The 27,704-nt window shown below is 46.4% G+C and overlaps 1 protein-coding gene across 1 annotated transcript in view; it reads left to right on the top strand.

The window, feature by feature from the left end:
• The first annotated feature begins 4,733 nt into the window (after window positions 1–4,733).
• Window positions 4,734–27,704, top strand: part of LOC115534838 (mucin-2-like) — a 41,739-nt gene continuing 18,768 nt past the window's right edge. The window contains exons 1-29 of the mRNA XM_030346118.1: window positions 4,734–4,860; window positions 6,409–6,457; window positions 7,229–7,366; window positions 7,510–7,674; window positions 11,120–11,272; window positions 11,735–11,902; window positions 12,201–12,392; window positions 12,501–12,653; window positions 13,333–13,500; window positions 13,798–13,989; window positions 14,098–14,250; window positions 14,932–15,099; window positions 15,418–15,546; window positions 15,655–15,807; window positions 16,512–16,679; window positions 16,998–17,126; window positions 17,235–17,387; window positions 18,092–18,259; window positions 18,579–18,707; window positions 18,816–18,968; window positions 19,677–19,844; window positions 20,163–20,354; window positions 20,463–20,615; window positions 21,324–21,491; window positions 21,810–21,980; window positions 22,089–22,241; window positions 25,766–25,942; window positions 26,040–26,164; window positions 27,662–27,701. Coding sequence (XP_030201978.1) covers window positions 4,756–4,860; window positions 6,409–6,457; window positions 7,229–7,366; window positions 7,510–7,674; window positions 11,120–11,272; window positions 11,735–11,902; window positions 12,201–12,392; window positions 12,501–12,653; window positions 13,333–13,500; window positions 13,798–13,989; window positions 14,098–14,250; window positions 14,932–15,099; window positions 15,418–15,546; window positions 15,655–15,807; window positions 16,512–16,679; window positions 16,998–17,126; window positions 17,235–17,387; window positions 18,092–18,259; window positions 18,579–18,707; window positions 18,816–18,968; window positions 19,677–19,844; window positions 20,163–20,354; window positions 20,463–20,615; window positions 21,324–21,491; window positions 21,810–21,980; window positions 22,089–22,241; window positions 25,766–25,942; window positions 26,040–26,164; window positions 27,662–27,701 — 4,333 coding nt within the window. The 5' untranslated portion in view covers window positions 4,734–4,755. The remainder of the gene's footprint in view (window positions 4,861–6,408; window positions 6,458–7,228; window positions 7,367–7,509; window positions 7,675–11,119; window positions 11,273–11,734; window positions 11,903–12,200; window positions 12,393–12,500; window positions 12,654–13,332; window positions 13,501–13,797; window positions 13,990–14,097; window positions 14,251–14,931; window positions 15,100–15,417; window positions 15,547–15,654; window positions 15,808–16,511; window positions 16,680–16,997; window positions 17,127–17,234; window positions 17,388–18,091; window positions 18,260–18,578; window positions 18,708–18,815; window positions 18,969–19,676; window positions 19,845–20,162; window positions 20,355–20,462; window positions 20,616–21,323; window positions 21,492–21,809; window positions 21,981–22,088; window positions 22,242–25,765; window positions 25,943–26,039; window positions 26,165–27,661; window positions 27,702–27,704) is intronic.

A 27,704-nucleotide genomic window follows, 5' to 3' on the forward strand; every position in this document is an offset into this window, starting at 1 on the left:
ATTAAACTTTCGTCCGACATGTTTCAGTTTGTTTCAGTTTGTGTTCTGTTGATACTTTTAGCCTTGCCTCCTCCTCGATTTTGATTGGTCGTTCGAAAAAAGCGCCGATGACATGGAGTACTTTTCTTCAAAAGTTGAACTGTTTTCAACGGGGGCGCGCGTCTTAAAGCGCGAGGCGCGCAGAGCGTTTAACCGCCCCGGGCAGCTTTTTAAGCCATAGAGAATGCACTGCAGACAGGCGCTCCGCCTTTTAAAAAGGCTTTTGGTGGACACGGCCCCCCAAAACCGGTAACCATAGCAACGCCGGTAAACAAACCCCGCGGAGCCCAATCCCTACGTGAGCTCCCCGCGCTACGGCCATCCGGAGGCGCACAGAGCTTTTGGCCGTGATATTATGTTATATAAAATTATATTATCCTATTATATATAGAACGTTATAAGACGCCGAGAATTGGCGCGCTGCCAGACGCTGTCACCGAGTGTGAGAGGAGAGTTGACGGAGAAGATGGCGGTTGACCTATAGTTTCAAAGTTAATACCGTTTATACCGGTAATACCGGTGTTGACACGAGCGTATTACTCGGTGTGAAAATGTCCACACCGCGGCAACCCTAATTCAAATGTAGCCTAGGCTACAACGAGATAATAATTAATACAATAATAATTATTACAAAAGCATCAATGTAACAAAGTTTGCTGCATTGCAAAAATAAAGCATTTCAGAAGCCTTTAAAAAAAAGTAATAATAATAATAAAATATTAACCTTTATTTTATTTTTTTGAAGAAAGGTTTTGGGTGGGCCTGTTGAACAGTGGGAGGTCCTAGGTCCGTCAGGCCCACCCATAACGCCGTGCCTGCCAAGTGTGTTGCCAGAATGTTTACTACCATGCAAATGTTCTCCTTATAATTACAGAGCTAAACACTGGCTGACTGTGTGTTCTCATTCATAGACACCGCTGGACTCCAATGTTCAATCAATTACAGCTGAACATCCACCATGATGCTTTAAACGCCTTTTTGATTGACGGACATCCGTCCTATGCACAAGTTGACCTGAAACAGTTATAAATCATGCTAGCCTCTCTGCTACATGCTCTTTGGCCTCTCTGCTACATGCTCTTTAGCCTCTATGCTACATGCTCTTTAGCCTCTCTGCTACATGCTCTTTAGCCTCTCTGCTACATGCTCTTTAGCCTCTCTGCTACATGCTCTTTGGCCTCTCTGCTACATGCTCTTTGGCCTCTCTGCTACATGCTCTTTGGCCTCTCTGCTACATGCTCTTTGGCCTCTCTGCTACATGCTCTTTGGCCTCTCCGCTACATGCTCTTTAGCCTCTCCGCTACATGCTCTTTAGCCTCTCTGCTACATGCTCTTTAGCCTCTCTGCTACATGCTCTTTAGCCTCTCTGCTACATGCTCTTTAGCCTCTCTGCAACATGCTCTTTGGCCTCTCTGCTACATGCTCTTTGGCCTCTCTGCTACATGCTCTTTAGCCTCTCTGCTACATGCTCTTTAGCGTCTCTGCTACATGCTCTTTAGCCTCTCTGCTACATGCTCTTTAGCCTCTGCCCAGGGGGGCCACGTCCACGGCCCCCCTGGGCAGAGGTTGCCCCCCCTTAACGGGAACGGTCTAAAGCAAGCTGAAATATATGCACTATTAGTTTGATCTAACTTTGACTTATCATTCTTATTTAAAGTGTTATAATCGAACGTTATGAATAAATATTGCCCCCCCCCCCCTGGTGGTGTCGTACTACAATCCTTTGTTGGAGTGGGTTCTTTTGGATAAAGGAATCTCCCCAATCGGATGATAGAGATTAGTTCAATAAAACATTAACTCCAGGAAGTGCTGGAAAGGTTTGAATTCCTGCCAGCGAGGGGAATATCCAGGGTCCTGCACACACTGCCATACTGGCAGGTGAAGGACTGTTCCAGCGCAGTGGAGCAGCTAAACCAAGGTGTGAACCGTAGCATAGAGTATCTCAGGAGGCGTTTCTCTCAGTGGACGGTGTGCCGCCACACACCATCCAGTCCTCCATGCAGCTTCGAGGAGCCGGTAAGTTATGCTTTGTTCTCCTCGCTGGCGCTCTCCTGTGATGGGAGATCACAGGACTGTTAGTACTGTGTTCTGCTGATTTAAAGTGTGCAGTGTGTTCACTGGTCAGTGGGGGTCGCAGAGAGACCCCCATCCAGGTGTACATCGTCATTACGACGGTGGTTGTGGTCATCTCAGGACAACATGTGACTTATTATAGTTTTGATTTAAGTTAACAAGTAAATAACTTTGAACATTACAGAATCATTTGTTAATTATGTGTGGGGCTGTTGTAGAGCCATTTGTTTATTGATTGTTAATGTAGTAGCATTTAATATTTATTCAACACGTAGTAGCCATTAACAATTCTCAACTGATTATCGCCATTCAAGTGTGTGCATGTGTGTGTGCACGTGCGTTTGTGTAAGAGCGAGAGAGAGAAATTGTGATTATTGTAATTGTTACCGTTTATTTTTTGTACACACACAAAAGTATTGAACTATGCACAAAATTCTGAAAACATGAAGCTCATGTATGAACTAAAAGACTGCAGACTGCTAAATTCTAAGCACAATTCCACTGTTTTCACAGAAGAAATTCTATAGAAATTCTAAATCACATTTTTTGCAAAACTCTTTTCAAAAATATTTTTTTTGAAAAAAAGCACAAATCTCATCATTTAGCAAACTTGGTTCACCTGGAAACACTACCTACAAAAGTATCTAAAATGCAACAACTAATTAGCAACTAACTTTAGTTTCAGAAAACGTGTTTAAACGATTGAGAAAAACTGTAATTTGGAAGTAATTAGCAGTTAATAATTGTTATCATAATATGATGGTTATCATGATATAATAAAAGTGTTTGACATCAGTCTGATAGAAGTACCAAGATTAGGAGTTCATATCTAAGCGTCTTTGAGTACCATATACATTTAATTTATTATTATTATATCCCTGCCTAGCTAGAAGCTTTCAATGTCAGGCACATGTTTACAGGTACGAGGTGTGAGAGAGAGAGAGAGAGAGAGAGAGAGAGAGGTAGAGATATACAGCGAGATATACATCGAGAGAGAGAGAGAGAGACATTGTCAAAGAGTGAGAGAGTTAGAGCGACAGAGAGAGGTAGAGATATACAGCGCGAGAGAGAGAGAGAGAGAGAGAGAGAGAGAGAGAGAGAGAGAAATAGCGAAACAAAGAGAGACATAGAGAGAGACATAGAGTCGGAGAGAGACAGACAGAGAGAGACAGAGAGAGTGATTTGTTCTCTCTTCTTAATCCCAAACCTCAGACTAGGCTTGGAGACGTTAACAATGGCAGCTTTCTCCTCACCTGTGACTCGGGCCCTTCATGGTTAACAACAGTTTCTGTTGTTCTTAATAACTTCCAACCCGCTATAGATATTTGATGGTAGATGTGTGATGTAAAGCATCACGAGCAGCTGTGCTAGAACAGCATCACGAGAGGCTCCTACTTGACCTCTAACCTCTGCAGAGGCGACGTTTAACTGGACGTACGTGAACGACATCGACGTGAACGGTTCCTCCGGCCTCATAGCCGCACTGAACAACATCGGCCTCCCGGTCCACCTGATCAATCGGTGCATTTAACGAGTTATTTCTAACAAGTATTTCCTCCAGGTAGCAACACCTGATCTCCTCTGAGTCATTTCCTCAGAAGGACAAAAATGAATCCGCTCTCTATCATAGGATCAGAACAACAATTCTCCTCTGCATCATGTTTTACCTCGGTGAGCGTGTCGCTGCCTTTGACTTGACGTGCGGTGTGTGTGCGTGTGGTGTGTGTATGCGGCGTGTATGTGCGTGCATGCAGCGTATGTATGCCATCGCACATGCTGTGTGTGTTTGAGCTGCAGGCTGCTTGGCACATGCGCATATGACTAACTTGAGGAACTGGTGCGACAGGCCAGCTATTATAGTAGTACGATTATTATTAGGGACTGGTACTAATGATTAACTGGTTTATACCAGGGACTGGTTATTGAGAGTAGCTAGTTATTGTTGCCGATACTTTTATTTGTATGTCGTTAGTTAATGTTCGGATCACTTTCAATCCAACTCATGATTGATATGAACATTATGTCTCTCTCTATAGAAGATCCACCAGCAGACGCTTCTTGATTCTGTGTTGTCCTTCTTATGGTGGTGTGATCAAGCCTCAGCCAAGAAACCTCCATTAAAGGTCAGAATGGCAATCACCTGCTATGATGACATGAAGAATCACTCATTCATTGATACCATGCTCATAATGGTGTGAATCTGTGTGTAAGAATTTGTGCATGTATGTGTATGAATATGAGTGAGTGAGTGTGTGAGTGATCGAGTGGGTGTGTGTGTGTGAGTGAGTGTGTGAGTGATCGAGTGAGTGTGTGAGTGATCGAGTGAGTGTGTGAGTGAGTGAGTGAGTGTGTGAGTGAGTGAGTGAGTGTGTGAGTGATCGAGTGAGTGTGTGTGCGAGCGTGTGTGTGTGCGAGTGGGTGTGTGAGTGAGTGAGTGAGTGTGTGTGGCGGGCTGGCTATCTGAGAGCTGTTCCCAATCAGACTCGGCCAGGTGAGGCTGTCTAAACCACCCAACCTCCACACACACTCCCACAGGTGTATTCTATTGTTTTATGGTTTTAAAGAATCATATTACAATATGTTAAATATACAATCAAAATGCTACCAAAGGTATGTTTTTCCTGCATCCCCCCTCAGACAGAGATGGCGAGGTTGACCCTGGGGCTGTCGGCATGCAGCCTCCTCCTGCTCTACCTCATCCTGGAGTCTAAGGAGTCCTTTACTGCTTTGGCTGGCTGGAGACCAGAGGTACAAGTGATTTTTTGATCAGAGGTACAAGTGATTATGAGATCAGAGGTACAAGTGATTATGAGATCAGAGGTACAAGTGATTATGAGACCAGAGGTACAAGTGATTATGAGACCAGAGGTACAAGTGATTATGAGACCAGAGGTACAAATGATTATGAGATCATAGGTACAAGTGATTATGACATCAGAGGTACAAGTGAATATGAGATCAGAGGTACAAGTGATTATGAGATCAGAGGTACAAGTGATTATGAGAGCAGAAGTACAAGTGATTATGAGATCAGAGGCACAAGTGATTATGAGATCAGAGGCACAAGTGATTATGAGATCAGAGGCACAAGTGATTATGAGACCAGAGGTACAAGTGATTATGAGACCAGAGGTACAAGTGATTATGAGACCAGAGGCACAAGTGATTATGAGATCATAGGTACAAGTGATTATGACATCAGAGGTACAAGTGAATATGAGATCAGAGGTACAAGTGATTATGAGATCAGAGGTACAAGTGATTATGAGACCAGAAGTACAAGTGATTATGAGATCAGAGGCACAAGTGATTATGAGATCAGAGGCACAAGTGATTATGGGACCAGAGGTACAAGTGATTATGAGACCAGAGGTACAAGTGATTATGAGTCAGAGGTACAAGTGATTGTGAGACCAGAGGTACAAGTGATTATGAGACCAGAGGTACAAGTGATTATGAGACCAGAGGTACAAGTGATTATGAGATCAGAGGTACAAGTGATTATGAGATCAGAGGCACAAGTGATTATGAGATCAGAGGCACAAGTGATTATGAGATCAAAGGTACAAGTGATTATGAGACCAGAGGTACAAGTGATTATGAGACCAGAGGTACAAGTGATTATGAGTCAGAGGTACAAGTGATTATGAGATCAGAGGTACAAGTGATTATGAGATCAGAGGTACAAGTGATTATGAGATCAGAGGTACAAGTGATTATGAAATCAGAGGCAAAGGGTTCAATGATTCATCTCCATTGGAAGTCATTGGTGGTGTTTATGAAATCAGATTTAGTGTTCATGAGATCAGAGGTACAGTCTTTATGAGATCAGACGTATAGTCTTTATGAGATCACAGGTTTAGTGTTTATGAAATCAGAGATACAGAGTTTATTAAATTATTTAGTGTTTATGAAATCAGGGGTTGTGTTCAGGAGATAAGAGGAACAGTGTTTCTTTTAAATCAGAGGTAGTGTTTGTAAAATCAGACATAGGGAATGTAATATCAGAGCTACAGTGTACCTGAGATCAGAGATAGTGTTGTATGTTTTAAAATCTGAGTGAGAGTTCATGAAATCAAAGGTAGAGTGTACACTATGCTGCCAACTGTTAAACTATTAAACCTTTCCCATTTCAAATTGTTGATAATGCTGCACCTCCATGCGAATTCCTTCTGTTAACACCAGCCAAAAAGTACAGAACTGAACTGTCTCCGATTTCATATGTCTGTGTTGAATGTTGTTAGCCAGGTATTAAACTGGACTGTCCTCTTTGTGTCTGTGTGTTATGTGTCTCAGGACATTCCTCCGAAAGAGATGTTACGCCAGAAAAGAGCGACAGCAGATGGTTGGTCTTCAAAGAACTATAACAAAAATTAAGTTAGCAATTAAACTGGTTATCCCTACCTGATATGGTCTAGTTCAGCCTCTAATGAGGCTGTACTAGATCAACCTCTAATGACGCTGTTCTAGTTCAGCCTCTAATGAAGCTGTTCTAGTTCAGCCTCTAATGAGGCTGTTCTAGTTCAGCCTCTAATGACGCTGTTCTAGTTCAGCCTCTAATGAGGCTGTTCTAGTTCAGCCTCTAATGAGGCGGTTCTAGATCAACCTCTAATGACGCTGTTCTAGTTCAGCCTCTAATGACGCTGTTCTAGTTCAGCCTCTAATGAGGCTGTTCTAGTTCAGCCTCTAATGAGGCTGTTCTAGTTCAGCCTCTAATGAGGCGGTTCTAGATCAACCTCTAATGAGGCGGTTCTAGTTCAGCCTCTAATGAGGCTGTTCTAGTTCAGCCTCTAATGAGGCTGTTCTAGTTCAGCCTCTAATGAGGCTGTTCTGCTACGACCTCTAATGAGGCTGTTCTAGTTCAGCCTCTAATGAGGCTGTTCTAGTTCAGCCTCTAATGACGCTGTTCTAGTTCAGCCTCTAATGAGGCTGTTCTACTTCAGCCTCTAATGAGGCTGTTCTAGTTCAGCCTCTAATGAGGCTGTTCTGCTACGACCTCTAATGAGGCTGTTCTAGTACAGCCTCTAACGATGCTGTTCTGCGGTCCAATACAGCCTCATTAGAGGCTGAACTACAACAGCATAACGAGAGGCTCCTACTTGTCGCCTCCCTGCAGAGGCGACGTTTAACTGGACGCACGTGATCGACATCGAAGTGAACGGTTCCTCCGGCCTCATAGCCGCACTGAACAACATCAGCCTCCCGGTCCAACTCAACAACATTACCCAGATCAGCGAGATTCAGGTCACCACAGGTAGGGCGACCCATGTGAGACCACTGATCAGAAGAACAGTACACCAGTATTGACATCATTCTTCATGTCGTTCTTGCTCTTATTGAAAGCCCCTACCTCACCTGGCAGCTGCCATGACAACGCGGTTTGTTTACTGTCCGCAGCATGCACGCCGGTGGGCGCGGGTGAGCAGTGCCGCTGCCAGGAAGGGTTCGCCTGGCCAATCGAGAGCTGCCTGGCCCACGGCGCCTGTGATGTCATCGCCAAGGGTGTCTGCAGCTGCATCAACGGCCGCCCCGCCGACGGGCAGTCCTGTCAACCAATCAAATGTGAGCTTCCCGAAGACTCCGGAGACAGCTGAACTTCTCTGGGGCAGACGCCCAGCAGGCGAGGGTGCAGGCTCCGTGATCTTTGGCTGCTGTGGTTTCCAGTTGTTCCCATAGCTCTGCAAACTTAGACAACCAGAGTGTTGAGCTCTTCAGCTCAATCAGCTGCATTTCCATGTCCTGTGCATCCAACCAGTCTGTCAGGGATGTATCCAGTTCATGCCCATCAAAGCTTTCGGGCTTGATCAGGAAAGAGAACATGGGTCTGAACCTCTTAAAGGTCCCATGACATGAAAATCTCACTTTATGAGGTTTTCTAACATAAATATGAGTTCCCCTAGCCTGCCTATGGTCCCCCAGTGGCTAAAACTTGCGTTTGGTGTAAAACGAGCACTAGCTGTTCTGCTTGCCTTTGAAAAAACGGAGGCTCAAGCGCGCTGATTTGGAATGTCTTTATTTATGACGTCATAAAGCATCTAAGCTCCTCCCCTTACTCTGCCTGGCCCGCCCAGAGACTTTGGCCCGCCAATGAGACACGACCGTGCGAGCGCCACATGTGTGTGTGTGAATACACACACTGTAACGCAAGTGTTTCTTGTCGGTTCTTTGACGTCTCTTGTATTTCCACAACGAGACTGTAGTGGGGATTATCTGAGCCATGGTTGAGAAGGAATTGGGGGAAAGGAACTTTGGCTTTGACTCGCTGAAGTACATAAACTGCGACATGCCGCCAGCTGCCGCAAGGCACCATCGCCCGGCAGCGGGCAGCCAGCAGCGTTCGGTTCAGTCGACTTCAGGTTGATGTGAAAGTGGAAGAACCAGAGACGTCGCAGAACCCGACAAAGTCGTTTGTGATTCATAATATCGTCTGGAGGCGCACACAGCTTTTCTCTCCTCCTTGTCGCGGTTCAGTCTACTTCACATTGATGTGGACGTGGAAGAACCAGGAACGTCGGAGAACCCAACGCGGTCATTTGAGATTCATAATATCGGCTCACACAGCTTTTGGCCGTGATAATATATATTATATGATATAGATACCTATGTAGGCTATATGATAATATTTAGATATAGAGCTCCAGGACTCCCGTGTGTTCTAGAATATTTACAGAACACGGCTAAAGGCTGTGTGCGCCCACCCTCCTCCTCGGCCCGCCTCGCTCCTCCTCATTTGCATTATAGCTACAGACGCCAAAACAGCGCATTTGGGGGAAGCTCAATGTGCGACTGGCTTGGAGTGGCTGTAACTCTGCACCACGGCTGAATTTCGGGAACGTCTTTGAATACTGTGTTAGTTGCCCACTAATACCTATATTAAAGAATACATAAAATAGCATGTCATGGGACCTTTAAAGTCCCCAAATCTTGTCGTGAACTCCGATTCAAGCTTGCGCATATATGCACATATTTCAGCGTTGCTGATGTTGCGCTGGGAGGACAGCTCTCTTAAGTGGCGGAAGTAGCGGAAAGTGGAGGTAGCAATATCACTTGAAAATACTGCTAACAAAAGCCGTCCATGTGTCGCACATGTCCAAAACAGTAGGCCCTGCACCTTGCAGTCGGAGATGGAGCTCATTGAGTCTGTTATGTCCGTCAGAAACATGAGTTTCACCACCCACTGCTCGTCCTCCAGCTGTGGACAAAAAGGCCTTGATGCATCGAAGTAGCCGACAAACCGCTCGGAAACCTTTCCGCAGCTTAGCCACCTCACGGGCTGAGTGGAGAGCGAGATTGCTGTACGCGCTGTCCATCTCCTCGAGCAGGGACTGGAACTGTCTGTGCGTCAGTGCAGATCGCTTCACTATAAAGTTGATCACCTTCGCCACAGCAGCCCTCACCTCATTGAGATCCGAACTGGACATTTTTTCACACTGTTTTTTTTTGCCAGTGTGCCAATAATTATGCTGCTGCTGCGTGCCAGTGGTGCCAGCGGCCTAGGGTTGCCGACCCCTGGAATGGAGACTGAAATAAATAAACCAATGTATGAAACCAAAGTAACCCATTAGTCTCTAACTAAGAATGTCTCTTCAAACACAATAAGAGCTGAGGTCTTGAGGAAGTGCCAGAGGTTAATCATGTGCTTCCAGTTAGAGAGAGGGCGTGTTCAGCCAAGGCCTCTAGGAATGTAAACAGAGGAGTCAATGTATTTTGCTTGTCCATTTACAATGGGGATCACTTACGCCCAAAGATGAGATCTGATTGTTTTCTGCCTCATCTAATCCAGTTCAGATCACCTACCTCCTCGTTCCAATGTGCTAGCTCCTGTCTCCTCCCTCCTGGTTCCTGTCTCCTTCCTCCTGGTTCCTGTCTCCTCCCTCCTGGTTACTGTCTCCTTCCTTTGGTTCCTGTCTCCTTCCTTTGGTTCCCGTCTCCTTCCTCCTGGTTCCCGTCCCCTTCCTACTGGTTCCTGTCTCCTTCCTCCTGGTTCCTGTCTCCTCCCCCCTGGTTCCTGTCTCCATCCCGCTGGTTCCTGTCTCCTCCCTCCTGGTTCCTGTCTCCTCCCTCCTGGTTCCTGTCCCCTGGTTCCTGTCTCCTTCCCCCTGGTTCCTGTCTCCTCCCTCCTGGTTCCTTTCCCCTGGTTCCTGTCTCCTTCCCCCTGGTTCCTGTCTCCTCCCTCCTGGTTCTTGTCTCCTTCCCCCTGGTTCCTGTCTCCTTCCTCCTGGTTCCTGTCCCCTGGTTCCTGTCTCCTTCCTCCTGGTTCCTGTCCCCTGGTTCCTGTCTCCTTCCCCTGGTTCCTGTCTCCTCCCTCCTGGTTCCTGTCCCCTGGTTCCTATCTCCTTCCCCCTGGTTCCTGTCTCCTCCCTCCTGGTTCCTGTCCCCTGGTTCCTGTCTCCTTCCCCCTGGTTCCTGTCTCCTCCCTCCTGGTTCCTGTCTCCTTCCCCCTGGTTCCTGTCTCCTTCCTCCTGGTTCCTGTCTCCTCCCTCCTGGTTCCTGTCTCCTTCCTCCTGGTTCCTGTCCCCTGGTTCCTGTCCCCTGGTTCCTGTCTCCTTCCCCCTGGTTCCTGTCTTCTTCCTCCTGGTTCCTGTCCCCTGGTTCCTGTCTCCTTCCTCCTGGTTCCTGTCCCCTGGTTCCCGTCTCCTTCCTCCTGGTTCCTGTCTCCTTCCTCCTGGTTCCTGTCTCCTTCCTCCTGGTTCCTGTCTCCTTCCTCCTGGTTCCTGTCCCCTGGTTCCCGTCTCCTTCCTCCTGGTTCCTGTCTCCTTCCCCTGGTTCCTGTCTCCTTCCTCCTGGTTCCTGTCCCCTGGTTCCTGTCTCCTTCCTCCTGGTTCCTGTCCCCTGGTTCCTGTCTCCTTCTTCCTGATTCCTCCCTCCTGGTTCCTGTCTCCTTCCCCCTGGTTCCTGTCTCCTTCCTCCTGGTTCCGTACGCTGAGGGTGATGGTCCATTGTACGGGGCGTAGGAGGGTGTGGCCGAGGACACAGAACCCGTTCTGAGTGTGTGTTGTGGCTGCAGCACTGCAGGCGGAGGTGGTGTTGGAGGTGGTGGTGGAGCTCCACCTCATAGACCTGGCCACCCTGGAGACTCTCCGCGCCCGGCTGGAGAACAGCAGCTTCCCTCTGGCCCTCAGTCCTGCTGTCGAGATCACGGACATCAACCTCACCACAGGTACCTCCACCCTCCCCCCAGGGGCCAGGCATCCACCCTCCCCCCAGGGTCAGGCCGCCACCCTCCCCCCGGGCCTCCACCCTCCCCCAGGCCTCCACCCTCCCCCAAGCGGCCAGACCTCCACCCTCCCCCCTGTGACAACGTCCCCTAGGTTGAGTTACTGAGACTGAGTGGTTGAGTTACTGAGACTGAGTGGTTGAGTTACTGAGACTGAGTGGTTGAGTTACTGAGACTGAGTGGTTGAGTTACTGAGAGGTTGAGTTACTGAGACTGAGTGGTTGAGTTACTGAGACTGAGTGGTTGAGTTACTGAGACTGAGTGGTTGAGTTAGTGACTCTGTGTCTTGTGACTGAGTTAAGAGGGAACTGTTAATATTTTAAGCAAGATGTTTGATTGCCAGATGTTACAATTACATAACGGCTTCCCAACATAAATGGAGACATTGTGTTTTTCTGTCCTCAGTTTGCTCTCCATTCGGGGCTGGGTTCCAATGCACATGTGAGGATCCATATCGCTGGCCATGTGACAAGTGTCTTCTGCATGGGTCATGTGACAACATCACTGATGAGACGTGTGGATGCATCAATGCCCTTCCCCCTGATGAAGAATACTGCCAGCTCTCCCAACTCAGTACGTTCTCATGTCTGGTCACAGTTGACATAAAGCTGTGGACACAGCCAAGAATCTGAAGCTGTGACACTATACAAGGCCTCAATTCTCCTGAGTCCTTAATGTAAGAGTATTGACCCATACTGGGATTGATCAAACAATAGACATGGTTAAATCACTAAATTTAAAGATTCCCTCCAATTTATACAAGTCATTAATTATTTTTTTTATGATTTGCTTCGTCAGCAGGTTATGAGTTGAATAGATTTGTGTTAAATGTTTATTCAAAACTATGAACTTGACTTTTTTCGCCAAACAGTCAATACAGCTTGTCCTATCACGACTTCTGCACCTCCATCCACAACTTCGGCACCTCCGTCCACCACTTCTCCACCTCCATCTACAACTTCTCCACCTCCATCCACCACTTCTCCACCTCAATCAACCACTTCTCCACCTCCATCAACCACTACTCCAAATCCATCCGCCACTTCTCGACCTCCATCAACAAGTAGGACTTTGAAAAGAGTTGGCTTCCTGGCAAACATCAAATAAACCCGTCGTAACCTAATGTATTTGAAATGGATACTTTCCCATGATGCACCTGTTCTCACTGCAGGTCCTCCAGTGGTCTATGAGTACCTGACTACTATCGAGTTGCAAACCAGAAATGTTACAGGGATAGAGGAACTGAGGAGCATCCTGAATAACATCAGCTACCCCTTCCCCATCGACAAAAACATACTGATCTCTGAGGTCAAAATCACCACAGGTGAACACAAAGTTCTGCCAATGTTGTGTTATCGCTCTTTGCAGTTGACACTGACAGGGTCCCAGGATTGAAGTAACCCGTATTTGCTTGCTATCATGTTTGACAATTTGTTTTGACTGCATTTAACAGTCTCTTGTGACCAAAAATGCACGATTTAAAGGCAGCTCTTCTGCAGAAGATGCTGCGCAATCTGTCGTTATTTTTTTATGTTATTAGCTGTAAAGTTGTGGGAATAAGGAACATATGCATAAACATTTGAGATGGAATGATGGATAAAATCGCATTCAAGCTATAGACAAGTTTTCCAGTAAGAATGAAAATAATTTAAAAAAGTGCAACAATTGAAATATAAGTGCCATATTCTTAAACTCTATAAACCAGCAACGGAGAAGGTAAATATACTTCACCTCAAATATGTAGAAGTGCGATGATTGGTCAAACTGGCGGGAAAGTTCAACAATTGTTCAAATTTGCTCAAATGTTGCATTGAATGGACATAATTAGAAGCTACCACTGATCCACGTGAATTGGTCAATTCTCTCTGAATTGAAAGAATTCAAATGTACAAATTCTTGGAAAGACTGATCCCGCCTTTCCATCACAAATGTTAACCGTCATCCACAAAAGTGTATAATTTGGACCAAATTTTCCGGAACATTGTGTGTTTTTCTGTCCTCAGTTTGCTCTCCATTCGGGGCTGGGTTCCAATGCACATGTGAGGATCCATATCGCTGGCCATGTGACAAGTGTCTTCTGCATGGGTCATGTGACAACATCACTGATGAGACGTGTGGATGCATCAATGCCCTTCCCCCTGATGAAGAATACTGCCAGCTCTCCCAACTCAGTACGTTCTCATGTCTGGTCACAGTTGACATAAAGCTGTGGACACAGCCAAGAATCTGAAGCTGTGACACTATACAAGGCCTCAATTCTCCTGAGTCCTTAATGTAAGAGTATTGACCCATACTGGGATTGATCAAACAATAGACATGGTTAAATCACTAAATTTAAAGATTCCCTCCAATTTATACAAGTCATTAATTATTTTTTTTATGATTTGCTTCGTCAGCAGGTTATGAGTTGAATAGATTTGTGTTAAATGTTTATTCAAACTATGAACTTGACTTTTTTCGCCAAACAGTCAATACAACTTGTCCTATCACGACTTCTGCACCTCCATCCACAACTTCGGCACCTCCGTCCACCACTTCTCCACCTCCATCTACAACTTCTCCACCTCCATCCACCACTTCTCCACCTCAATCAACCACTTCTCCACCTCCATCAACCACTACTCCAAATCCATCCGCCACTTCTCGACCTCCATCAACAAGTAGGGCTTTGAAAAGAGTTGGCTTCCTGGCAAACATCAAATAAACCCGTTGTAACCTAATGTATTTGAAATGGATACTTTCCCATGATGCACCTGTTCTCACTGCAGGTCCTCCAGTGGTCTATGAGTACCTGACTACTATCGAGTTGCAAACCAGAAATGTTACAGGGATAGAGGAACTGAGGAGCATCCTGAATAACATCAGCTACCCCTTCCCCATCGACAAAAACATACTGATCTCTGAGGTCAAAATCACCACAGGTGAACACAAAGTTCTGCCAATGTTGTGTTATCGCTCTTTGCAGTTGACACTGACAGGGTCCCAGGTTTGAAGTAACCCGTATTTGCTTGCTATCATGTTTGACAATTTGTTTTGACTGCATTTAACAGTCTCTTGTGACCAAAAATGCACGATTTAAAGGCAGCTCTTCTGCAGAAGATGCTGCGCAATCTGTCGTTATTTTTTTATGTTATTAGCTGTAAAGTTGTGGGAATAAGGAACATATGCATAAACATTTGAGATGGAATGATGGATAAAATCGCATTCAAGCTATAGACAAGTTTTCCAGTAAGAATGAAAATAATTTAAAAAAGTGCAACAATTGAAATATAAGTGCCATATTCTTAAACTCTATAAACCAGCAACGGAGAAGGTAAATATACTTCACCTCAAATATGTAGAAGTGCGATGATTGGTCAAACTGGCGGGAAAGTTCAACAATTGTTCAAATTTGCTCAAATGTTGCATTGAATGGACATAATTAGAAGCTACCACTGATCCACGTGAATTGGTCAATTCTCTCTGAATTGAAAGAATTCAAATGTACAAATTCTTGGAAAGACTGATCCCGCCTTTCCATCACAAATGTTAACCGTCATCCACAAAAGTGTATAATTTGGACCAAATTTTCCGGAACATTGTTTGTGTTTATCTTTCCTCAGTTTGCTCTCCATTCGGGGCTGGGTTCCAATGCACATGTGAGGATCCGTATCGCTGGCCATGTGACAAGTGTCTTCTGCATGGGTCATGTGACAACATCACTGATGAGACGTGTGGATGCATCAATGCCCTTCCCCCTGATGAAGAATACTGCCAGCTCTCCCAACTCAGTACGTTCTCATGTCTGGTCACAGTTGACATAAAACTGTGGATACAGCCAAGAATCTGAAGCTGTGACACTCTACAAGGCCTCAATTCTCCTGAGTACTTAATGTAAGAGTATTGACCCATACTGGGATTGATCAAACAATAGACATGGTTAAATCACTAACTTTAAAGACTCCATCCCAGTTATGGAAGTCATTATTTAAGAAGCACTTTATAATGTGTTGTGATGATTTGCTTCCTAATGTCAGCAAGTTATGAGGTGAATAACTTTGTGTTAAACGTTTAAGTAAACTATGAACTTGACTTTTGTCTCCAAACAGTCAATACAACTTGTCCTATCACGACTTCTGCTCCTCCGTTCACCACTTCTACACCTCCATCTACAACTTCTCCACCTCCATCAACCACTTCTCCAAATCCATCCGCTACTTCTCAACCTCCATCAACAAGTAGGGCTTTGAAAAGAGTTGGCTTCCTGGCAAACATCAAATACACCTGTTCTAACATAATGTATTTGAAATGGATACTTTTCCATGATGCATCTGTTCTCACTGCAGGTCCTCCAGTGGTCTACGAGTACCTGATTACTATCGAGCTGCAAACCACAAATGTTACAGTGATAGAGGACCTGAGGAGCATCCTGGATAAGATCATCTACCCCTTCCCCATCGACAGCAACATACTGATCTCTGAGGTCAACATCACCACAGGTGAACACAAAGTTCTGCCAATGTTGTGTTATCGCTCTTTGCAGATGACTGGGTCACAGGTTTGAAGTATCCTGTATTCGCTTGTCCATCATGTTTGATGATGTGTTATGACTGCATTGAACCGTTTCTGCTGGATTTTGCTGAGATCTTTTGTGACTGTTGTGACCAAAAATGCACGATGTAAAGGCAGCTCTTCTGAAGAAGATGCTGCCCAATTTGTGGATATTTTTTTATGTTTTTAGCCCTAAGGTTTTGGGAATCAGGAACATATGCATAAACCTTTGAGATGGAATAATGGATAAAATGTCAATCAAGCTACAGACAAGTCTTCCAGTAAGAATGAAACAAATTTTAAAAAGTGTATCACTTGAAATATAAGTGCAATATTCCTAAAGCCCATAAACAAGTAAAGGAGAAGGAAAACATCCATCACCTTAATTAGGTAGAAGTGCGAGGATTCATCAAACTGGCGGGAAAGTTCAACAATTGGTAAAATTTGCTCAAATGTTGCATTGAGTGAACATATTTAGAAGGTACCACTAATCCACATAGATTGGTCAATTCCCTCTGAATTGTAAGAATGCAAAATGACAAATTCTTGGAAAGACTGATCCCACCTTTCTATCACAAATGTTAACCGTCATCCAAAGTGCATCATTTGGACCAAGTTTTCCGGAACATTGTTTGTGTTTTTCTGTCCTCAGTTTGCTCTCCATTCGGGGCTGGGTTCCAATTCAAATGTGAGGATCCGTATCGCTGGCCATGTGACAAGTGTCTTCTGCATGGGTCATGTGACAACATCACTGATGAGACGTGTGGATGCATCAATGCCCTTCCCCCTGATGAAGAATACTGCCAGCTCTCCCAACTCAGTACGTTCTCATATCTGGTCAGAGTATACATAAAGCTGTGGATACAGCCAAGAATCTGAAGCTGTGACACTTTACAAGGCTTCAATTCTCCAGAGTACTTAATGTAAGAGTATTGACCCATACTGGGATTGATCAAACAATAGACATGGTTAAATCACTAACTTTAAAGACTCCCTCCCATTTATGGAAGTCATTATTTAAGAAGCACTTTATAATGTGTTGTGATGATTTGCTTCCTAATGTCAGCAAGTTATGAGGTGAATAACTTTGTGTTAAACGTTTAAGTAAACTATGAACTTGACTTTTGTCTCCAAACAGTCAATACAACTTGTCCTATCACGACTTCTGCTCCTCCGTTCACCACTTCTACACCTCCATCTACAACTTCTCCACCTCCATCAACCACTTCTCCAAATCCATCCGCCACTTCTCAACCTCCATCAACAAGTAGGGCTTTGAAAAGAGTTGGCTTCCTGGCAAACATCAAATACACCTGTTCTAACATAATGTATTTGAAATGGATACTTCTCCATGATGCATCTGTTCTCACTGCAGGTCCTCCAGTGAACTACGAGTACCTGATTACTATCGAGCTGCAAACCACAAATGTTACAGTGATAGAGGACCTGAGGAGCATCCTGGATAAGATCATCTACCCCTTCCCCATCGACAGCAACATACTGATCTCTGAGGTCAACATCACCACAGGTGAACACAAAGTTCTGCCAATGTTGTGTTATCGCTCTTTGCAGATGACTGGGTCAAAGGTTTGAAGTATCCTGTATTCGCTTGTCCATCATGTTTGATGATGTGTTATGACTGCATTGAACCGTTTCTGCTGGATTTTGCTGAGATCTTTTGTGACTGTTGTGACCAAAAATGCACGATGTAAAGGCAGCTCTTCTGAAGAAGATGCTGCCCAATTTGTGGATATTTTTTTATGTTTTTAGCCCTAAGGTTTTGGGAATCAGGAACATATGCATAAACCTTTGAGATGGAATAATGGATAAAATGTCAATCAAGCTACAGACAAGTCTTCCAGTAAGAATGAAACAAATTTTAAAAAGTGTATCACTTGAAATATAAGTGCAATATTCCTAAAGCCCATAAACAAGTAAAGGAGAAGGAAAACATCCATCACCTTAATTAGGTAGAAGTGCGAGGATTCATCAAACTGGCGGGAAAGTTCAACAATTGGTAAAATTTGCTCAAATGTTGCATTGAGTGAACATATTTAGAAGGTACCACTAATCCACATAGATTGGTCAATTCCCTCTGAATTGTAAGAATGCAAAATGACAAATTCTTGGAAAGACTGATCCCACCTTTCTATCACAAATGTTAACCGTCATCCAAAGTGCATCATTTGGACCAAGTTTTCCGGAACATTGTTTGTGTTTTTCTGTCCTCAGTTTGCTCTCCATTCGGGGCTGGGTTCCAATTCAAATGTGAGGATCCGTATCGCTGGCCATGTGACAAGTGTCTTCTGCATGGGTCATGTGACAACATCACTGATGAGACGTGTGGATGCATCAATGCCCTTCCCCCTGATGAAGAATACTGCCAGCTCTCCCAACTCAGTACGTTCTCATATCTGGTCAGAGTATACATAAAGCTGTGGATACAGCCAAGAATCTGAAGCTGTGACACTTTACAAAGGCTTCAATTCTCCAGAGTACTTAATGTAAGAGTATTGACCCATACTGGGATTGATCAAACAATAGACATGGTTAAATCACTAACTTTAAAGACTCCCTCCCATTTATGGAAGTCATTATTTAAGAAGCACTTTATAATGTGTTGTGATGATTTGCTTCCTAATGTCAGCAAGTGATGAGGTGAATAGCTTTGTGTTAAACGTTTATGTAAACTATGAACTTGACTTTTGTCTCCATACAGTCAATACAAATTGTCCCGTCACGACTTCCGCACCTCCGTTCACCACTTCTACACCTCCATCTACCACTTCTCCACCTCCATCTACAACTTCTCCACCTCCATCAACCACTTCTCCACCTCCATCAACAAGTAGGGCTTTGAAAAGAGTTGGCTTCCTGGCAAACATCAAATACACACGTTCTAACCTAATGTATTTGAAATGGATACTTTCCCATGATGCACCTGTTCTCACTGCAGGTCCTCCAGTGGTCTATGAGTACCTGACTACTATCGAGTTGCAAACCACAAATGTTACAGTGATAGAGGAACTGAGGAGCATCCTGGATAACATCAGCTACCCCTTCCCCATCGACAACAACATACTGATCTCTGAGGTCAACATCACCACAGGTGAACACAAAGTTCTGCCGATGTTGTTTTATTGCTCTTTGCAGGTGACTGGGTCACAGGTTTGAAGTATCCTGTATTTGCTTGTCTATAATGTTTGACGATTTGTTATGACTGCATTGAACATTTTCTGCTGGATTTTGATGTGAAGTTTTGTGACTGATGTGACCAAAATTGCACGATTTTAAGGCAGCTCTTCTGAAGAAAATGCTGCCCAATTTGTGGATGTTTTTTTAAATGTTTCTAGCCCTAAGGTTGTGGGAACCAGGAACATATGCATGAACCTTTGAGATGGAATAATGGATAAAATGTCATTCAAGCTATAGACAAGACTTCCAGTTAGAATGAAACACATTTTAAAAAGTGTATCATTTGAAATATAAGCGCAATATTCCTAAACCCCATAAACAAGTAAAGGAGAAGGTAAACATAGATCACCTTAATTTTGTAGAAGTGTGAGGATTAGTCAAACTGGCGGGAAAGTTCAACAATTGGTCAAATCTGCTCAAATGTTGCATTGAGTGAAAATATTTAGAAGGTACCACTAATCCACATAGATTGGTCAATTCCCTCTGAATTGTAAGAATGCAAAATGACAAATTCTTGGAAAGACTGATCCTGCCTTTCTATCACAAATGTTAACCGTCATCCACAAAGTGTATCATTTGGACAAAGTTTTCCGGAACATTGTTTGTGTTTATCTGTCCTCAGTTTGCTCTCCATTCGGGGCTGGGTTTCAATGCACATGTGAGGATCCGTATCGCTGGCCATGTGACAAGTGTCTTCTGCATGGGTCATGTGACAACATCACTGATGAGACGTGTGGATGCATCAATGCCCTTCCCCCTGATGAAGAATACTGCCAGCTCTCCCAACTCAGTACGTTCTCATATCTGGTCAGAGTATACATAAAGCTGTGGATACAGCCAAGAATCTGAAGCTGTGACACTCTACAAGGCTTCAATTCTCCAGAGTACTTAATGTAAGAGTATTGACCCATACTGGGATTGATCAAACAATAGACATGGTTAAATCATTAACTTTAAAGACTCCCTCCCATTTATGGAAGTCATTATTTAAGAAGCACTTTATAATGTGTTGTGATGATTTGCCTCCTAATGTCAGCAAGTTATGAGGTGAATAACTTTGTGATAAATGTTTACGTAAACTATGAACTTGACTTTTGTCTCCATACAGTCAATACAAATTGTCCCGTCACGACTTCTGCACCTCCGTTCACCACTTCTACACCTCCATCTACCACTTCTCCACCTCCAACTACAACTTCTCCACCTCCATCAACCACTTCTCCACCTCCATCAACCACTTCTCCACCTCCATCAACCACCTCTCCAAATCCATCAACCACTTCTCCACCTCCATCAACAAGTAGGGCTTTGAAAAGAGTTGGCTTCCTGGCAAACATCAAATACACCCGTACTAACCTAATGTATTTGAAATGGATCCTTTCCCACGATGCACCTGTTCTCACTGCAGGTCCTCCAGTGGTCTATGAGTACCTGACTACTATCGAGTTGCAAACCACAAATGTTACAGTGATAGAGGAACTAAGGAGCATCCTGGATAACATCAGCTACCCCTTCCCCATCGACAGCAACATACTGATCTCCGAAGTCAACATCACCGCAGGTGCACACAAAGTTCTGCCAATGTTGTTTTATTGCTCTTTGCAGAAGACTGGGTCACAGGTTTGATGTATCCTGTATTTGCTTGTCTATAATGTTTGACGATTTGTTATGACTGCATTGAACAGTTTCTGCTGGATTTTGCTGTGAAGTTTTGTGACTGATGTGACCAAAACTTCAAGATTTTAAGGCAGCTCTTCTGAAGAAAATGCTGCCCAATTTGTGGATATTTTTTTAAATGTTTCTAGCCCTAAGGTTGTGGGAATCAGGAACATATGCATGAACCTTTGAGATGGAATAATGGATAAAATGTCATTCAAGCTATAGACAAGACTTCCAGTAAGAATGAAACAAATTTTAAAAAGTGTATCACTTGAAATATAAGTGCAATATTCCTAAACCCCATAAACAAGTAAAGGAGAAGGTAAACATAGATCACCTTAATTTTGTAGAAGTGTGATGGTTAGTCAAACTGGCGGGAAAGTTCAACAATTGGTCAAATCTGCTCAAATGTGGCATTGAGTGAACATATTTAGAAGGTACCACTAATCCACATAGATTGGTCAAATCCCTTTGAATTGTAAGAATGCAAAATGACAAATTCTTGGAAAGACTGATCCCACCTTTCTATCACAAATGTTAACTGTCATCCACAAAGTGTATCATTTGGACCAAGTTTTCCGGGACATTGTTTGTGTTTTTCTGTCCTCAGTTTGCTCTCCATTCGGGGCTGGGTTCCAATGCACATGTGAGGATCCGTATCGCTGGCCTTGTGACAAGTGTCTTCTGCATGGGTCATGTGACAACATCACTGATGAGACGTGTGGATGCATCAATGCCCTTCCCCCTGATGAAGAATACTGCCAGCTCTCCCAACTCAGTACGTTCTCATATCTGGTCACAGTTGACATAAAGCTATAGACACAGCCAAGAATCTGAAGCTGTGACACTCAACAAGGCCTCAATTCTCCTGAGTACTTAATGTAAGAGTATTGACCCATACTGGGATTGATCAAACAATAGACATGGTTAAATCGCTAACTCTAAGGACTCCCTCCCATTTTTAGAAGTCATTATTTTAGAAGAACTTTATAATGTGTTATGGTGATTTGCTTCTTAATGTCAGCAGGTTATGAGGTGAATAGCTTTGTGTTAAACGTTTATTCAAACTATGAACTTGACTTTTGTCTCCAAACAGTCAATACAACTTGTCCTATCACAACTTCTGCACCTCCGTCCACCACTTCTCCACCTCCATCAACCACTTCTCCACCTCCATCAACCACTTCTCCACCTCCATCCACTACTTCTCCACCTCCATCAACCACTACTCCAAATCCATCCACCACTTCTCAAACTCCATCAACAAGTAGGGCTTCGAAAAGAGTTGGCTTCCTGGCAAACATCAAGTACACCCGTTCTAACCTAATGTATTTGAAATGGATACTTTCCCATGATGCACCTGTTCTCACTGCAGGTCCTCCACTGGTCTATGTGTACCTGACTACTATCGAGTTGCAAACCACAAATGTTACAGTGATAGAGGAACTGAGGAGCATCCTGGATAACATCAGCTACCCCTTCCCCATCGACAGCAACATACTGATCTCGGAGGTCAACATCACCACAGGTGAACACAAAGTTCTGTGTTATCGCATCACAGGTTTCAAGTATCATGTATTTGCTTGTTGCTTTGCAAGTAAGTGCCATATTCCAACCCCCACCCCCTCCCCTTCTCACTCTCTGATCATCTCTGCATCCTTTTCTCCGCCCCCCTACCCTCGCCCCACAACCCCATAAAACGCACCATTACCTACCGCAACATCAAGTCAGTCAACCCCCTCACGCTCTCCCAGCTCATATCCTCTGCTTTCCCCCCTGACTCCGCCCCCTCTTCCCCCGATGACTATGCTGTAGGGGTGCAACGGATCATCATTGATCCGTGATCCGTTCGGATCATCTATTTCGGTTCGGCACACGCATGATCCGCGGATTGATTTATGAAAAAAAAAATTGTGCGCATGTTCAGTCCACACACAGCCGTAATTATTCCTGCTAGTTCCAGGGACAGAGCTAACACGCTCTGGGTAAAAGTCTGCAACAGTTCCCTTTTCAATAAGCAAACAGTCCTATGGCTCGTTGTGATTTATTGTCCTCAGCGTACAACATGAAGAACAGTGGGCATGGAAAATAAAAGTAGGCTAGACTTCGGTGACTACTGTAACGCGATAACTGCTGCCTCCAGTGCTACGTCTGTTTCCATATACTCGCGCTGCCACACAAACCTGTCGCCTAGGTTACCACACAGACGTAACACGTAGCTGACATAGCGATTGCTAACATAAAGAAAAACACATAGAGCATGGCCACGCATTTACAGCGACATCACCCCGGTGTTTCACTGACAGGAGTGAAACCGAAAGCGGCTCAACAACCGCTCATCACCGCGGCATTTAAGCAGCCCCTTCCTCCACAATCAGACCGGGCTACAGCAATCACAAACGCTATTTTTTTATTTTTTTTGCTGATCCGAAAAATGATCCGATCCGTGACTCTGATCCGAGGAACGATCCGATCCGTGAGTTTTTTGATCCGTTGCACCCCTACTATGCTGCCATGCTAAACACCACCCTCTCCGACTCCCTCGATTCTCTTGCCCCCTGGAAAACTTCCTCTGTCTCATACACCAACCCTGCCCCCTGGTACACCCCTGAACTCCGCACCATGAAGCAGACGGGCCGCCAACTGGAACGACTCCTCAAAAAAACCCGCCTCACTGTCCACGCCGAAGCCTACAAGCAACACATCTCCTCCTACCGTGATGCTTCCCAAGCCGCCAAATCTGCCCACCTTTCCACCCTCATCAACAGCTCTCACCGGAACCCCCGCACCCTGTTCGCCACCGTCAACAAGCTGCTCCAGCCACTGGACACCACACCAACCTCCTCCCCTGACCTCTGCAACTCTTTCCTTCTTGCCTTCAATGACAAAATCTCCAAAATCAACAGCTCCCTGACTGCCGTCGCCATCAACTCTATCACCTCCCCCACCCCTGACCCCCCCCCTCTCTCTGACCACCCACCCTCCCCTCACCGCCTTTTCCCCTGTTGACTCCTCTCACATCTTAGACATCATCACTGCCTCTAAAACCACCACCTGCTCTCTTGACCCCCTCCCAACGACCCTAACCAAGGCCTTCCTCCCTGCTCTCATCCCCCATCTCACCACCCTCTTCAATCAGTCTCTATCCCTTGGCCATGTTCCTTCCATTTACAAACTGGCCTCCATCACCCCCATCCTCAAAAAACCCACCCTCGACCCCGCCAACCTCTCCAATTACCGCCCCATCTCCAACCTGCCGTTCCTCTCCAAAACACTCGAACGCATTGTCGCCGCCCAACTCCACACCCACCTCCAGTCAAACAACCTCTACGAACCCCTCCAATCTGGTTTCCGTCCACTTCACAGCACCGAAACAGCCCTGGTCAAAGTACTCAATGATCTCCTCACCTCTGCAGACTCCGGTGCCCTCAACATCCTGTTACTACTAGACCTCAGCGCAGCCTTTGACACTATAAACCATTCCATCCTCCTACAAAGGCTGCACCAACTGGGTGTTGAGGGCTCTGCACTTGACTGGCTCACATCATACCTCACAAACAGGCAACAGTTCATCTCCCTCTCCGGTCACTCATCCACCCTCTCCCCAGTTACGCAGGGGGTCCCCCAGGGATCAGTCCTCGGCCCCCTCCTCTTCATCTGCTACCTCTTCCCCCTTTGTCACATCCTCCGCCAACTCACCCTGGACTTCCACTGCTACGCCGATGACACCCAGATATACGTCACCACCAAATCCCCCCAAAATCCTCCTCTCACCCACATCAAAACTTGCATCTCCACAATAAAAACTTGGCTAACTCACAACTTCCTCAAACTGAACAGTGACAAAACTGAGCTCCTCCTCATTGGCACCAAATCCACTCTCAATAAAACTGGTCCCATTTCACTCCCCATCGACTCCTCAACCATCACCCCCTCCACCCTGGTACGCAATCTCGGTGTCATCATGGACCCCACCCTTACCTTCACTCCCCATGTCAGCCACATCGTCAAGACCTCATATTTCCACCTCCGCCGCATCGCCAAAATCAGACACTGCCTCCCCCCCCCTGCTGCTGAATCCCTCATCCATGCCTTCATCTCCTCTCGCCTCGACTACTGCAACTCCCTCCTTACTGGCATCTCCTCCCATTCCCTCCATAGACTCCAAATGGTCCAAAACTCTGCTGCCCGCCTCCTCACCCACACCTGGTCCCGTGAACACATCACTCCCGTTCTCCACTCTCTCCACTGGCTCCCCATCAAGCAGCGCATCAACTTCAAAATACTCCTCCTCACCTTCAAAGCTCTTCACCACCTAGCCCCCCCTACCTGTCTGACCTCCTCCTCCCCCACCGCCCCTCCCGAGCCACCCGCTCCTCCTCCACTCTCACCCTGACTACACCAACATCCCGATTAAAAACTTTTGGCGACAGAGCATTCTCTCGCACAGCACCCCGACTCTGGAATTCCCTCCCCCAATCTGTTCGCCACTCTCCCTCACTCACAACATTCAAGTCCCGCCTCAAAACATACCTCTTCACCCAAGCCTATGATCTTCCCTATCCCTAGCCACCATTACCCAACTGCCTACACTTCTACCCCCTGTTATATCTCAATAACTCTGTTTTTTTTTTTTCTGCCTGTGCTGTGTATGCTTGTGTTGTCCCCCCTGTCTGTAATACCCCCCCCCCCCCCCCTCTATGACTTTGTAATCTGCGACTTTGGGTATCTGAAAAGCGCAATATAAAATAAAGATATTATTATTATTATTATTATTCCTAAACTCCATAAACATGTAAGTGAATATGTAAATAGACGTGAAATTGAGCATGGAGAAGTGAAATGTTCGGAAAAATCCATGAGAAAGTTAGACAATCTGTCAAATTGGCTAAAAGGTTGCTTTGAATAGATATATATGGAAGCTCCAGCTGAACGACATAGTTTGGTTAATTTTTCGTTTTGAATAACTGTACATTCCTGGATAGACTGATTGTTTTCCATCACAAAATGTATCCCTTTGAATTTGAAAACTTTGTGTTTTTCTGTCCTCAGTTTGCTCTCCATTCGGGGCTGGGTTCCAATGCACATGTGAGGATCCGTATCGCTGGCCATGTGACAAGTGTCTTCTGCATGGGTCATGTGACAACATCACTGATGAGACGTGTGGATGCATCAATGCCCTTCCTCCTGATGAAGAATACTGCCAGCTCTCCCAACCAATCCCACTCAGTACGTTCTAATAGCTCAACAATTCCCCTCCCAACAATTCAAAGTGCATTCTTTACTAAAAACAAATACTTATCATTTTCACTTTTTTCCAAAACAGATCGCACTTTTTGTCCTTTACCCCCCTCTCCTCCACCCACCTCCACCCCCTCTCCTCCACCCACCTCCACCCCCTCCCCTCCACCCTCCTCCACCCCCTCTCCTCCACCCACCTCCAACCCCTCTCCTCCACCCTCCTCCACCCCCTCTCCTCCACCCACCTCCACCCCCTCTCCTCCACCCACCTCCAACCCCTCTCCTCCACCCATCTCCTCCACCTCCTCTCCTCCACCCACCTCCACCCCCTCTCCTCCAACCACCTCCACCCCCTCTCCTCCACCCACCTCCACCCCTTCTCCTCCCACCTCCAACCCCTCTCCTCCACCCATATCCTCCACCTCCGCAACCTCTCCTCCACCCACCTCATTGCCACCACCCACAACCACTCCTCCAGCAACCTCCACCCCCTCTCCTCCACCCACCTCCACCCCCTCTCCTCCAACCACCTCCACCACCTCTCCTCCACCCACCTCCACCCCCTCTCCTCCACCCACCTCCACCCCCTCTCCTCCACCCACCTCCACCCCCTCTCCTCCCACCACCTCCACCCCCTCTCCTCCACCCACGACCACCATCTCTCCTCCAACCACCTCCACCACCTCTCCTCCACCCACCTCCTCCACCGCTCCTCCTGCCTCCACCACCCCCTCTCCTCCACCCACCTCTCCTCCACCCACCTCCTCCACCGCTCCTCCTGCCTCCACCACCCCCTCTCCTCCACCCACCTCCACCCCCTCTCCTCCACCCACCTCCACCCCCTCTCCTCCACCCACCTCCACCCCCTCTCCTCCACCCACCTCCACTCCAAACACCTCCACCACCTCTCCTCCACCCACCTCCACCCCCTCTCCTCCAACCACCTCCACTACCTCTCCTCCACCCACCTCCACCACCTCTCCTCCACCCACCTCCACCCCCTCTCCTCCAACCACCTCCACCACCTCTCCTCCACCCACCTCCACCACCTCTCCTCCACCCACCTCCACCCCCTCTCCTCCACCCACCTCCACCCCCTCTCCTCAAACCACCTCCACCACCTCTCCTCCACCCACCTCCACCCCCTCTCCTCCACCCACGACCACCATCTCTCCTCCAACCACCTCCACCACCTCTCCTCCACCCACCTCCACCACCTCTCCTCCACCCACCTCCACCCCCTCTCCTCCACCCACCTCCACCACCTCTCCCCCAACCACCTCCACCACCTCTCCTCCACCCACCTCCTCCACCGCTCCTCCTGCCTCCACCACCTCTCCTCCACCCACCTCCACCCCCTCTCCTCCACCCACCTCCACCACCTCTCCTCCAACCACCTCCACCCCCTCTCCTCCACCCACCTCCACCCTCTCTCCTCCAACCACCTCCACCACCTCTCCTCCACCCACCTCTCCTCCACCCACCTCCACCACCTCTCCACCAACCACCTCCACCACCTCACCTCCACCCACCTCCACCCCCTCTCCTCCACCCACCTCCACCCCCTCTCCTCCACCCACCTCCACCACCTCTCCTCCACCCACCTCCACCACCTCTCCTCCACCCTCCTCCATCCCCTCTCCTCCACCCACCTCCATCTCCTCTCCTCCACCCACCTCCACCCCCTCTCCTCCACCCACCTCCACCACCTCTCCTCCACCCACCACCACCACCTCTCCTCCACCAGGTA

This window comes from Gadus morhua, chromosome 21 (assembly GCF_902167405.1).
Source record: "Gadus morhua chromosome 21, gadMor3.0, whole genome shotgun sequence".
NCBI classification, from domain to species: Eukaryota; Metazoa; Chordata; class Actinopteri; order Gadiformes; family Gadidae; genus Gadus; species Gadus morhua.